Source organism: Desmodus rotundus, chromosome Y (assembly GCF_022682495.2).
Source record: "Desmodus rotundus isolate HL8 chromosome Y, HLdesRot8A.1, whole genome shotgun sequence".
Taxonomy (NCBI): Eukaryota; Metazoa; Chordata; class Mammalia; order Chiroptera; family Phyllostomidae; genus Desmodus; species Desmodus rotundus.
The window spans coordinates 5,126,685-5,141,193 of NC_092332.1; the positions used below are offsets into that span (position 1 = coordinate 5,126,685).

General features: G+C 39.0%; 2 protein-coding genes across 3 annotated transcripts in view; one reads left to right on the plus strand and one right to left on the minus strand.

The window, feature by feature from the left end:
• Positions 1 to 8,861, minus strand: part of LOC139440569 (U2 small nuclear ribonucleoprotein auxiliary factor 35 kDa subunit-related protein 2-like) — an 83,491-nt gene extending 74,630 nt beyond the window's left edge. For both annotated transcript variants that reach the window (XM_071220361.1, XM_071220362.1), the window contains exons 1-3: positions 8,793 to 8,861; positions 8,435 to 8,514; positions 1,564 to 1,636 (exon numbers count right to left, since the gene is read on the minus strand). In XM_071220361.1, coding sequence (XP_071076462.1) covers positions 1,564 to 1,636; positions 8,435 to 8,514; positions 8,793 to 8,830 — 191 coding nt within the window. In that variant the 5' untranslated portion in view covers positions 8,831 to 8,861. The remainder of the gene's footprint in view (positions 1 to 1,563; positions 1,637 to 8,434; positions 8,515 to 8,792) is intronic.
• Positions 8,862 to 13,338: 4,477 nt separating this feature from the next.
• LOC139440593 (thymosin beta-4) lies at positions 13,339 to 14,309 on the plus strand. Its single transcript, XM_071220422.1, has 2 exons — positions 13,339 to 13,483; positions 13,885 to 14,309. Exons 1-2 carry the CDS (start codon positions 13,384 to 13,386, stop codon positions 13,917 to 13,919), a joined length of 135 nt encoding a protein of 44 aa, XP_071076523.1. The 5' UTR covers positions 13,339 to 13,383; the 3' UTR covers positions 13,920 to 14,309.
• Positions 14,310 to 14,509: the final 200 nt, after the last annotated feature.

The following is a 14,509-nucleotide window of genomic DNA, read 5'->3' on the forward strand; positions in this document are numbered from 1 at the left end:
CCACCTAATTAAAAAATGGGAAGAGGATCAGAACACACACCCTTCCCAAAGAGACATGGAAAGAGGCAATAGATACATGTATGAAAAGATGTTTAACCTCACAAGTAAATAGGGGAATGCAAATCAAAACTACATAGAGGTACCGCCTCACACCTCTTAGTATAGCTATTAGCAACCACACTGGTAATATCAAATGTAAAGGTTATGGAGAAAACCTGTTGGTAGGAATGCAGACTGGTGCAGGCACAATGAAAACAGTATGGAGGTTCCTTAAAAAATTAAGAATAGAATTTTCATATGACTGAGCAACTTCCACTCTGGGTATGTACCCCAATAATTAAAAAATTTTATTTGCAAAGAGATATGACTTCCTAGTTCATTGCAGTATTATTCATGGCGGACAAGACATGGAAACAACTAAAGTTCCCTTTTGATAGAGGTTGTAGATATGCAAAAGAAAAGTATTCAGCCATAAGGAAGATGAAATACTGTCATTTGTGACAACATGGGTGTACCTTGAAAGTAGCATGCTAAGCAAAGTAATTTGTCAGCCAGAAGAAGTCAGTAACCATATGATTTCACTCCTATGTGTATATAAAACTGAAAGTAACAAATAAAGAAACAAGAGAAAGAAAGAAAGAAACAAAGAAAGAAACAAAGAAAGAAACAAAGAAAGAAACAAAGAAAGAAAGAAAAGCTCATAAACACAGACAAGAATTTGAGAGAAAGGGGTGGCTTAAGGATACTGCAGGTCTAGTAGAGGGGCTCAAATATACGGTGATGGAAGATGATTTCACTTTGAGTGGTGGGCACACAGTACAATCTACAGATTTGTATTCTCAAAACCTATATAATTTTATTAATCAATGCCACCCCAATAAATTTGTTAAGAAAGGAGAGTAAAAACTCCACCTGAATAAAGTAAATAAAAATATGGTGTTATTAGTAATTAAAATAATCAATAAACGTAAGAAAAACTCTTAGAGAAACAAATTATATAATGACTTCTTCATTTTACAGACAAGGAAAGTAGATCAGGTAGGTTATACCAAATGCTTACATCAATAATGACAAAGAATCACCTTTATGACTTGGAGTCATACCTTACACTTTGTGTCACACTGATGACTGAAACAAAGTTTTCATGTAAACATGACCTCTATGGCTCACCTTTATATTTAAGAGTTCCTGAGATTAAAGGGAGGCATATTCTTCCTTCCTAGAACACCAGACCCACAATAAATTTAAATTATGTTGTATAACTCAGCTTTTGCTTGGTGCTAAATGGAGTGTATTTCTTTCATTAAAAATTTTCTATTTAAACAATAGACTTTAGTTGTGCAGCAATATTAGGTTTGCAACAAAATTAAGGTGAATGTATAGTTGTATTGACAGAAAACCTCATGTGATACATGTGATACCTTTTGACTCCACAAATTTTGCAGTTTCCCTTTATCATCAAGATTGTATAAGTATTTTATAAACCAAATAATACTTAGTAAAGCCATACAACAGTCAAATAAAATAACTTGAGATCACTTTGGCTTTTAAATCTCTGCTGACCTCTGTATCTCCAACAGCTTTTCTTCTTTTAGTTCTTCTTCAATAATATCCTCCTCTTCCCTTTGAGACATTCCTAAGGGAATTTAAATGTTTCTTTAATCAAGGGCTGCAACTCTTTGGTCAATATTTGGAAATATTTAAACACATGAAAATTTTAATCTTTGTAATAATGGTACAAACATGTTTTTTAAACCTACTAACACTAAAGGTCTCAAATGTCAAATTTTTGGACAATATAATCACTGAAAAAATAATACAGGTAGTGGAAAATACTTTTTAAAAAATCCATTACTCCATAGTGATATTCAAACTGTCTGTGAGGGAGGGTTGTATATTTAGGAATATATATTTTTACAAAACAAATGCAACTAAAAGAGAAATCATCACTTTGAAACAGTCACTATAAAAACTACTTTAAGCAAAGAAGCTAAAAACAAAAGGAAAAGTTATTAGGTACAAGATATTTTAACATATCTCAATACATCATCCAGCAGATGAGTACTAGTTTATAAAGGAGGAAAATGAAAATGTACTTTTACATTGGAGTGATACAGTGAGCAACACTCTATTACCACGGTCCATTGAAGATGCTGTTAACAAAATACCACAGACTAGGTGATTATAAACAACAGGAAGTTCTCAGACGAGTTCTAAGATGGAGCTACCAGAATGGCTGGGTCATGGCTCGCTCTCCACTCTCAGCATTCTATTTGTATCATATGGGAAAAGGGACAAGAGGCTCTCTGGAACTTCTTGTAAGGGCATCATTCCCATTTGTGAGGGTCCCAACCTGATGAGATAATACCATCCCAATGGCTCCATCTGCTAATACCATCATATTGGGGGTTAAGACTTCACTATTCAAATGAGGGCATTAACATTCAGACAATAGCATTGCTTCTGCCTGAAAATTCACATCCTTCTCTTACTAATTGAAGTCTAATTTGGAGTCTAACTCCAAAGTATCATCTAAATACCTAAATCAGATCTAAATCAGACTCAAAATATGATTCATTCTGAGGCACATTTGTCTCTGGCTATAAATAAGTCTGTGAAAACAAACATGTTATGTGCTTCTAATATACAATGGTGGAAGAGCTTTAGCACAGACATTTTCAAAAGGGAAACAGGAAAGTGAAGGGGTCACAACTCGAGCAAATTTAAAACTTCAAAACCCAATGGTGCTGTCATACAAGAGTGCATACAATGGTTATGCCCCAAAACTGGAAATAGCCCTGTCCTCTTCATTTTGCTGGGTAAAGCCCTTTCCAAAGCTCTCAGATTTTTGACTCCTGTGCTTGAGGATTTTCTAAGCTATAGTCAGTTATCTGTAGCTTTTATTGCTCTGAGGTGTGGGGTGTTTTCACATATTCTCAGCTCTGCTTGGGACTGCCCTAACAGAGACAGCTGTGCTTTGAAAAAATTCTGCCTCTCAGGCTCCTGCAGATTTCAAGGAATAGCTCCTAAGATCTCCTGGTCATTCTTCAATTGTTCCTGGCTGCTGTTTACATGACTGACCAATCCTCCCTCATCAGTGGTGATGAATAATAGCTTCTAGCTATTGCTACATGGCTCATACTGCTACTTCTCCTCATCAAATTCAGAGAAACCCCCCTGTTCTCTTCCAAGCACATTTTCTCATTTCTTCCAATAAGGGTAAGCTGACAGTTTTGCAGTTAAGTTCTCATTCCTTTGTTATTAAAAATTTCATCTTCAAATAATTTCTCTTCTTTCACAGTTTCTATAAGCATTCAAGATAAACCAGCCCTCCTTCAACAGTTTGCTTAGATATTTCTTCATCCAAACATCCAAATTTGCCACTCACAATTTTAGTCTTCCACAAATCACCACATATGAACACAATCCAGTTAAGCTCTTTGACATTTTATAACAAGGGTAGCCTTTCCTCCACTGTCCAATATATTCCTCATTTGCACCTGGTTGCACATCTAAATGACCTTATTGTTTATATTTCTGCCAACTTCTATTTGCAACCACTCACATATTCTATAACAACACTGATGCTCTCTTAGCACCTCTCCTCTCCTCTCCTACAATTGCCCTTAACATTACAATCATGGCAATGTAGGTTCATTCCTAACACACACTTCCAAATTCCTCTGCCCAATACCCGGTTGTGAAGCTGCTTCCATATTTTACGAATTTGTTACAGCAGCAACCACACTAATTGCTACCAATTTTCTGCCTTAATCCATTAGGGCTGCTATAAAAAAAAAAAAAAAAAAACTACTGCAGTCTAGATGAATTATAAGTAACAAAAATTTATTTCTCATAATTCTGGGGGCTAGATGTTCAAGGTCAAGTTGAGAGCATGATCAACTGAAGGCCCTCATCAATGACATATCCTATTATGACAAGAGGGACAAGGGAGCTCTCTCAGGCTTCTTTCTTTTTTATAAATTAATTTCTTTTTATTCAGTTACAATTGTCTGCATTTTCTCCCCTTCCTTCCACCCCACCCCAGCCAGTCCCACCTCCCTCCCCAACCTCTACCCTCCCCCTTGATCTTGTCCTTGTGTCCATTATAGTAGCTCCTATAGACCCCTCCCCCCACTATCCCCTCCCCACTCCCCTGTGGCTATTGCTACAATGTTCTTAATTTCAATATCTCTGGTTCTATTTTGCTTGCTTTTTTCTTTTGTTGATTATGTATGGAAGGAAGAAGGAACTTATACTCTTTGCAATGGCATGGATGGAACTGGAGAGCATTATGCTAAGTGAAATAAGCCAGGTGGTGAGGGACAAATACCATATGATCTCACCTTTAACTGGAACATAATCAGACTTCTTTAATAAAGGCTGTAATATCATCCATCAGGGCTCCCACCATTATGACTAATCACCCCCAAAGCTCCTACATCTTAATATCATTATTTTGGGGGTTAGCGTTTCAACATATAAATGTGTGAGTGAGGGGCACAAACATTCATAACACAACAATTTTAAGCACAGTTATATGACCAAGAGTGAAGAACCTTGTATTACAGACTTCTTGATATTTGTAGCAAGAAGTATGCAGTATTCTCTTTGTATTATTTTGCCACTTAAAATGTACCATAAGAATATAATCAGACAAATCCAAAAGGCAAGGCATTTTATTAGATTACATAACGTGTCAGTTTTTCAAAACAATCAATCCTATTTAAACATATAACATGTAATGTATACTGTTGGGGACCATTTTGTGTGGTATCTGAGACTGTAGCCCTGCCCAAGCCAGGCCTTGAAAGATGCCTGTAAGAGCTGACTGGACAACAGGGAATGCAGGAGGCAGGTGTCACCCGATGCTGGCACCCAGGGTCCCTGTGGTAAATCAGGCCTGAAAAATACATTGTATCCCTTGAGGCTTGCTTTGCTTTGTATAGCTCTGTTGTGATAAACTACATGTTTAGGTTCAAAGCATAAGGGAGTGAACTACTCAGCTCATGAACCATGCCTTATCACCATCTGGTATCAGCACGTCTAACAGACCCTGACCTGAGGCAGATCTCTGTGTTCCTTCAATTGTTATGTATAAATAATATCTGTTTTCTATCACTACAGCCTGTTGACATTGATTGATGACCTATGCATGCATGCAGTATACCCCTGCATTTACCCAGGTTAAAAGCTGTTTTGGAGAAGGGTTTGGGGTATTATCCACTAGAGAGTTTGCCAGTCCCCTTCCCCCCACCAGACGTTGTGTCCAGGCCAGTTAACTTCATCCTCCACCTGGAGGACTCCGCAGGATGGATTTCCTCTCAATATACCAAATTTTGCTGTATACAATGCACTTGTGTGTGTAATGCACACCCACATTTTTGGCCTCAACTTTCATGAAAAAAAACCTTTCATTTTAATTCTTTAATTCAATTATTTATTTATATTCAGATAGTTGTCTTGTGTATTAGAAAAGAATTTTAGCATTTATTTTTGAAAATATTATGGTGTAAGAAATTTTATGTAACAAATAATTACAAAACACAAGAACAGACACAAGTACAATTTCATGTACTACCTATGTATGATGCATATCCTTATTTTTCTTTCAAAATTCAGGGCAAGAAAGTGTGCATTATACATGGCAAAATACAGAATACCTGGTTATACATGTATATCAATCTTAGGTGTTTAAGAGTAATATATCTTTTATCAAATTCTTGTTCATTTACATATATGCAAATTAGGCATTATGGTTTGTAGGAAAATGCCCTTAATCTTTGCAGATCAACTAAAGTGCTTTGGTTTGAAAAAATCCTGTATCTGAAATTGATATAAAATATTCAGAAAAAAATGAATATGAATATGTATGTGTTCATGTATATAAACTTGGACAGCAAATGAGAGAAGACAAATGTTACATGGGAAATATAGGGAAACAATTCATAGATATTTCCTATTTTTTCAGCTTTCTGCATATTAGAACACTGTCAAAATAAAAGTAAGAAAAAATTATTTTTCTACAAGAAAAAAATTATCTTATTCTATGTAAATTTGAGGTGGAAAAAATCAGTAAGAGTAATGATGGGGAACAGAAGAGAAACTGAAGAAATCTTATAAGGAAATGCAACAAAAGCTATTGTAATTCAGGAGATAGCAAGCTTAAAAGACAATGATTAATGACAGGTCTAACCAAAGGCTCACCCAGTCCTACTTAATTTGTGTTTCTAAGCCCATGTATTTTATTATTTCAGTACATGAAATTAAAAGAAAATAGCACACAGAAAAGGACAGGAACCAGTAACTCACAATATTCAGAAAAATAAGTCACGTATCCTGGCACAGAAGATATTTATTTACGTAAGTATTCCACCTGACTAGACATAGCTGATACTCAAAAAATATCTGTTGACTCACTCAAGTACCTATAGGCCCCGAAAATGAACTCACACTCTACAGAGGGGACTACAAACAGTTCCAAGGAGACATGTTCTCTACAGGTATAATCAAATGTATGCAAGCATACATGTAAATACAATTTATCTAAATGTGCTATGTAGTTTTTCAGCTTGCTTTTAATGCTTGTTATATTAACATGTACCAGTTTATTTCTTATTTTGTAAGGTAGAACAGGTATGAAAAAGGATACCTATAATTCACAGGTCAATATTCCAGAAATTTGTTCCAGTCATCAGCCAATTCATTCACATGGAAATACTCCCTGTGTTCTAGACTTTGGGTACTGTTTGTACATCCAGTGTGCTACAACAAATGCACAGAAGTTTCTTATTTCATAGTATTTACTAAGGGTCATGAAGTACATATGTGTGAGTCAAAGTGGCAAAACTAGGAGCAGAGGTAATAATGCAGAGACAGTTGCTTAGCTTTGTTTATAGCATTAACTATAATGCATAACTCTGAGCAAAGTTAGTGACCTGTTTCTTCAACAAAACAATGTACCAAACAAACTTATCCACCCGACTTTCTACAAGAGCTTGGTATTTATGCACTTCACAAAATGAAAAAGAAAAATATTAACAGCTATTACTGAATTTAATAAAGGTAAGGAAAAGAGAAAGTTTTTATTTTAAACCCATGTGGAATAAGAACATATATAACCAATTTAGGATAGAGCAGAATTTTAGGAATGAAAAAATAAAATAAAATACAAGTATAAATAACTGAATGTTTCCTTTTTATCCTTGATGTTTTGTCCTGCTTTATTACATATAGTTTTGAACTAATAATAGAAAGATAACATTACATCTTGTAAGTGGACACAATAATACTTCAGTTACAAATATGTAAATTCCACTGAAATAATTACCTGGGAATAGGAATGGAAAATGTAACTACTGTAACTGTTTTTCTCTCTCTTTCTTTCTCTTTGTGTGGTGGAGATAGGAGAGTGTTTTTTCACAGCACTAGAAACCTGCTTAGCTCTTTTAATTAGAGAGTCATCCCAATACACTAAGGTTGCAGATTTGATTCCTGGTCAGGGCACACGCAAGAATTGACCAGTGATGCATTAATAAGTGGGACAAGAAATTGATATGTCTTTGTTAGTCTTATTGTCTGTACAATTGAAAGAAAGAAGAAAAGAAAGACAAAGAAAGAAAAGGAAGATGTTATTTCACGTTAAGTCTTTGTACTTTGTGAAGTGTTTGAAAATTTAATAAGCATATTGTGAAAAATGTGGATGACACTGATTACAATCCAGTACTGTTGCGTGATTTCAGTGCTTGCATGTTCATTTTTAGTCATGTTGAATAAATAGTGGTAAGTTTTGTGGGCTTTTCAGAAAGGTTAGGTTGTGCAATGTTGAGGCCAGATAATATGATGTTCAGGTGCAGAAATAAAAATCATACAATTTGTTTTCAAAAGAAGAAACAGGGTAGACAAGAATCGGTCCGAAGTAGAAGAGGAAATATAAATGAGAAGAATGAAGTTATATTCAATTGTAGAATAGTTATGTTGTGAGCATTTTTAATATATAAAGCTAAGATTATATTAATATAGATTTGAATAGGCTGTGTAATTTTATTTGGCTTTGTGGTGCAAAAGTTGCAGAACATGTAATTAAAATGTTGGAGGAGTCAGATTTTATAAAGAGAAACAATTAAGGTATATGGTGTGTGCTAGAGCTGAGGTAGGAGGTGTAGTTTTAAGGTGTTGTAATATCCGGTATTTTATAAATACTTATAGGTAATCATTGTTTGGCTCAGTATATGTTTTCACCTTGTCTTTAATAAGCTAGTATTTCCTACATGTGTGTACTAAAACTTTATTTGGAACTACGTACCAATAACTGCAAGTGTTTTTCAGATAGTGTACTTGGATTGTTAGTAACAGTGCAGTTTGAAGTTAATGGGAATGCTGTGGGGACGGTAAGTAATGTCACACACAGAGAATAGGGTAAAGAGTCCGTTACCTGAGTCTCTCCGTCGGGCAACGTCCTGCCTTCTTTTCTTCCGTTTTTCTTTTTTTAGGGCGGCCCTGTTCTTTTTGTGGCTGGAATAGAAATCCATACAGTACCCTTAATATTGCAGGAGTCGTGGTTCCTGAACTGTTGTATCGTATTATTATTAGAGATAAGAGGAAATTGCTCTCTCGCTTAAAAGTGTTGCTTGCTAGGTTTGTTACGAAATCTACATTTTCCATTGTCTCGCCGTTCTGGGTCCAGAGAGAAGGTATTGTCCAGGAATCCTGTTTTCACAGCCTCGGAATCCACCACCCTCAGCCATCTCTGCCACCTTTCCTTGACAGTTTGCGTCTCCCAGCCAGCCTACCTCCGTTTCTCCGAAAACACTTCGTCAGGAGCTGCCATTTTACCATATACCGCTGTACTTTCAAGAGGAGGCCGGAAGAGGCAGGTCTAACGGTGGAAGCTGCAAGGCATGTTGGGAGTGCCGGAAAGGCATGCATTGGAGGACGAATGCCGCCTTTCGTCACTGCTTTGCGACACAAACGTATACGTATAAATGTGTCCTCAAAAAAAAAAAAAAAAAAAAAAAAAAAAAACCTGTGGTTTTCTCTCCACGCTGAAAATAAGTATGCTTTCCACAGTACTTCTCCACTGCTTTATGCCAAAACAATAATGGCTCCTTTGGGACCAGTAAGTTAAATCACACCTCTGCTTTTCTCATCACACACTCAGCTCTTCACACACAACATTGCTACCCGACTCTCCGTCTTTTACCAAACTCCACCTAGTAAAGCCTCAGACCAAACTCCCGACTTCCGCTCACAATTTCTCTCTTCAATTACTTTATTATTTTGGGCCAGCGATCTAATAAACCTATAATATACTCCAACTTTCATTTTTGAGACAATTTTCAAAAAATTAAATATACTTGAAACGTAATTAACGTCCACAACATATTCATTTGGTACATGTATATTGCAATACAATTACATTATCACAATAATAAGCACCTCCGCCACTAACACAGTTGTTACTTTTTAATGGTTGCCCAGTTAACTTCCACTCAGCAACCTTGATGATTATAACACAAAATTACCTAGATTCACAGAAGTTCATTATATCTGTCGTACTTATTTACTAATTGTTAGAAATTAATTACCTAAAATAACTTTTCACTTTACTTTTAAAGATAACACTTACCCAGGGACACAGTAAAGACATTCCCAAATCATATAACTAAAAACAAGAAGAAATGAAACAATGTGGAACCTTCCATAAACCGCAAAAAGGCAAACATGAAATTTAAATCGCAATTTCACAGTTTCAGGAAACACAAAGATACATGTCAAATGATGCTCCATTTTGGATGAGTAAGTACTAACCCATACTAGCCACCTACGATGATCTCCTATATGCAATAAAGAACTATGTAAAGATTATACTTATTTTTAATTTTTTTAATTTGTATTGCTGGTATTTATACATGTGCCCATCCTCTCTCACCTCACCACCGCCAGCTAACTCCATACCCTCCTCCCTGCATCTGTACCCCACTGCTGTCCATCTCCGTGGATCAGGCATACGTGTTCTCTGACTACTCCTGTCACCTTCTTTCATCCAGGCCCCTTCCCTGCCCCTCTGACAGCTGCCATTCTGTCCATTTATTCTTGCTACTCTTTCTACTTTGCCCCCCCACCCCTCATATTAGGTTCACTAAATTCCATTTTCACATAGGTGATAAGAGCATACAGTATTTGTCATTGATCCATTGCCCTATTTCACTTGGCATGATGTTCTCCACACTGCCATGCTGTCCCCAAAGGTATGATTTCCTTCTTCTTTTTAAAAAAATTTACTTAATTATTTTTAGAGAGAGGGCAAGGAAAGGAGAGAGAAACATCATTTGGCTGCCTTTCACACAACCCCCTACTGGGGACCTGACCCACAAACTAGGCATGTGCCCTGACTGGGAATTGAACTCATGACCCTATGGTTCACAGGCCTGTGCTCAACCCATTGAGCGACACCAGCCAGGACTCCTTCTTTTATTTTTTTACTCATGACTACTATTCCATTGTATAGATATACCACAGATTTTTGATTCACTTTTTTATTGATGGCCCTGCGGCTGCTTCCAGCATTTGGCTATTATAACTAACACCGCTTTGATCATTGAGGTGCATAGGATCTTTTATTTTATTTATTTATATTGTTATTCAATTACAGTTGTCTGCATTTTTTCCCCAACCCTCCACCACACCCAACCCAAACCCACCTCCCACCCCCACCTCCACCCTCCCCCTTGATTTTGTCCTTGTGTCCTTTATAGTAGTTCCTGTAATCCCCTCTCCTCACTCTCCCCTCCCCACTCCCCTCTGGCTATTATTAGATTGTTGTTAACTTCAATGTCTCTGGTTATATTTTGTTTCCTTTTTTTTTTTCTATTTATGATGTTCCAGTTAAAGGTGAGATCATATGGTATTTGTCCCTCACTGCCTGGCTTATTTCACTTAACATAATACTCTCTAGTTCCATCCATGCTGTTGCAAAGGGTATAAGCTTCTTTCTCTCTGATGCGTAGAATTCCATTGTGTATATACCATAGTTTTTGGATCCACTCGTTTGCCAATGGTCACTTAGGTTGCTTCCAGTACTTGGCTATTGTAAATTGTGCTGCTATGAACATTGGGGTGCGCAGGTTCTTTTGGATTGCTGTCTCAGGGTTCCTAGGATATAATCCCAGCAGCAGAATTGCTGGGTCAAAGGGCAGTTCCATTTTTAGTTTTCTGAGGAAATTCCATACTGTTTTCCACAGTGGCCTCACCATTCTGCATTCCCACCAACAGTGCACTAGGGTTCCCTTTTCCCCGCATCCTCTCCAACATTTGTTTGTGGATTTGTTTATGTTGGCCACTCTGACTGGTGTGAGATGGTACCTCATTGTGTTTTTATTTGCATCTCTCTGATGGCTAGTGATGCTGAGCATCTTTTCATATGTCTCTAGGCCCTCTGTATGTCTTCCTTGGAGAAGTGTCTGTTCAAGTCCTTTGCCCATTTTTTAATTGGGTTGTTTGTCTTCCTGGAGTGGAGTCGTGTGAGTTCTTTATATATTTTGGGGATCAGGCCCTTGTCTGAGGTATCGTTGGCAAATATGTTTTCCCATACTGTTGGTTCTCTTTGTAATTTGGTGTTGTTTTCTATAGCCATGCAGAAGCTTTTTATTTTGATGAGGTCCTATTTGTTTATTCTTTCCTTTATGTCCCTTGCTTTAGGGGAAGTGTCTGTGAGGATGTTGCTGCGTGGAATGTCTGAGATTTTCCTGACTATGTTCTCCTTTAGGACATTTATTGTAATATGACTTATATTTAAGTCTTTTATCCACTTTGAATTCACTTTTGTGTATGGTGTGAGTTAGTGATCATGCTCTCCCCAAAGGTAAGATTTCCTTGTTTTTAAAAAATATATTTATTTAATTATTTTTAGAGAGAGGGCAAGGGAAGGGGAGAGAAACATCATTTGGCTGCCTTTCACAGACCCCCAAACTGGGGACCTGGTCTGCAGCCCAGGCGTGTGCCCTAACTGGGAATGGAACTGGCCACCCTTTGGTTTGCATGCTGCACTCAATCCATGGAGCCACACCAGCCAAGGGAGAGCTTGGCGTTTTGCTTGTCCTATTTTTTTGCAACCTTGTTGGGGTAAGTGTGCGTTGGTGGACGTGGGAGGGTGCGCGGAACACCTAGTAGCCCCTTCCTTTATCACAGGGTGTAGTCTGAGACCCAGCCCAAGAGTTACACTATCAGGCGGTGACATCATCTCATTTCCATATCAGCGTGCACCTAGCAGTGCTGGACCACATCCCACCCTCCGCGGCGGTCAGGGAGCAGATCGGACTCCTGTCTTTTGTGCACCTCTCTCCGGTGAGCCCTGGGGCCCTTGCACTAGACTAGAATCAGCTTCTTTCCCACCTGGCGCCCGCATCACTATTGTGGCATTGCGCACGTGGCCTTTGCGACAAGGGCTGCTTTGGGGAGCTGAGGAATGCCAAATCCTTGCAGATGCTGGGTAAACGGCTCAGGAACGGGGTGTTTGAAAATTAAAAACAAGCAAAAAACCAAAATACCACACACACAGGAAAATAAGAAACAATAATCTTGGTGTTTTGCTGAGCAGCTTTCAGGGAACGGGTTTTCCCTCCCGCCCCCCGGAGGGCATTCTCCATTGCCTCCCGGGCGGCAATAAATCAGGAACAGAAAGATTCTTTGTCCCTACTCACACCCATCTTAGCCCGGAGCTACAAGAATTACATTTCCCCTCTAGCCTCGGGTGGCTTCCTGGCCAGTGGTGTGAAATGGGTAAAAAGCCCTTGCAGGAGACTGGGTGCAGAGGCTGCCCTATTGCCCCTGGATGCGGATGAGGATGATTTAGGGGGGCGGGGGGCAGCTTTGTGCGGCTGGCTGCATTGTTGCGCGCCGGGGAGGAAGCGGGTAGGGCGGTGGTCGGAGGCGCCGCCTTTGTCACAAAGGAAAGCGGCAGAGGCCGCGCATTTGGAGGGAGAGAGCACCAGTAGGAAATGGAAACACTTTCTGTGCAACCTTAGCTTTATTTTAAGAATTTTTTATTAGATTTTCCCCCCTGTAAACTCATTGCGCTCTCCTCCTAGCCAGATTTTCATGTTGAAACGTTGCAGTTACCGCAGCGCTCAATCGGCCTCCTAATACGAGAGCCATCTTCCCAGGCTGGTCCCCACATTTCGAAATACTGCAACGGGATGGGGGGGACTTTTTTTGTAGAAAGAAGGGGTCTTAGTCGTGAATGACTGCGGAAGGAGGCGGAGGTGGGGTTTCAGGCTGGGAATGCGAGGGCCAAAGCGCACTAAGCCAGGAGAAACGAGACTGGGTGGCTTCAGCCCTCACACTCCCTCCTTGGCTTTGTTATCTGCAGCTTCCTCAGCAACCATGTCTGATAAACCCGATATGGCCGAGATTGAGAAATTCGATAAGTCGAAATTGAAGAAGACAGAAACGCAAGAGAAAAATCCACTGCCTTCCAAAGAAAGTAAGCTCAAGCCCCCTCCCCCCCACCCACAGTAAAGGCTGGGCGGGGGGTGGGGGGGGACGGAGGATGGGAGGGGCCGGGAGTAGAGTGGGGGGGGCGGGGGAAGAGCCCACGGTTCCTGAAGAATGTGGCCTGGAAAGTTTAATTAAAAATGCTTCTGCAGCCGACAAACACGGCTTTAATAATTAATGCAATGATTAATATATTGTATAAATAAGCGTACGCTTTTGTCTGGTATTTGTTCCTAGTTAATATAAACTTTCATGATGAAATGCCTATTGATAGTCATAGGATTTTTACAGTTAGGAAAGATGTTTTAAATGAAAGTACTATGATCTGACACTAGGCCACACCGAATCCGTGTAACCGAACCCCTCCATCTTTTTTCTTTCTGACCACAGCGATTGAACAGGAGAAGCAAGCAGGCGAATCGTAATGAGGCCCGCACCGCCAATATGCACTGTACCTTCCACAAGCATTGCCTTCTTATTTTACTTCTTTTAGCTTTTAACTTTGTAAGCTGCAAAGAGGTTGGATCAGTTTAAATGACTGTGCTGCCCCTTTTCGCATCAGAACTACTGACAAGGAAGGCCGCACCTGCCTCTCCCATCTGCCTCTAGCTGGCAGGGCAGGAAAAGAGCTTGCAGGTTGGTGAAGGAAGCAGCTGGGTGGGACGGCAGGGAAATCTAGAGTAAACCAAGCTGGTCCATGGTGTCCTGCAGGCTGTAAAATGCCGTTGAATCAGAGTGCCATTTTTTTTTTTGTTAAAATGATTTTAATTATTGGAATGCACAATTTTTTAAATATGCAAATAAAGTTTTCAAACCTGCCTCTTGTAACTGGTTCAAGAAGTGGCTATTCTAAGAAGAAGTCTAGGCAAAATGTCCTGCCTGCCTCATGTTCTCATTACAGACAAATGACAGAAATCTGATGATTTTGGTAACTTCTGTTACAACATAGAAATTGACTTCAACAATTACATAGACTAGCTAACAGCAAGATCATTTTCTTAGGCTGACAATTACT

Bases quoted from the DNA above. Each gene is read 5' to 3' on its own strand.
- LOC139440593 (XM_071220422.1), top strand. From the start codon at position 13,384: ATGTCTGATAAACCCGATATGGCCGAGATTGAGAAATTCGATAAGTCG. The intron at 13,484-13,884 runs GTAAGCTCAAGC...TTCTGACCACAG, and splicing joins TCCACTGCCTTCCAAAGAAA to CGATTGAACAGGAGAAGCAA.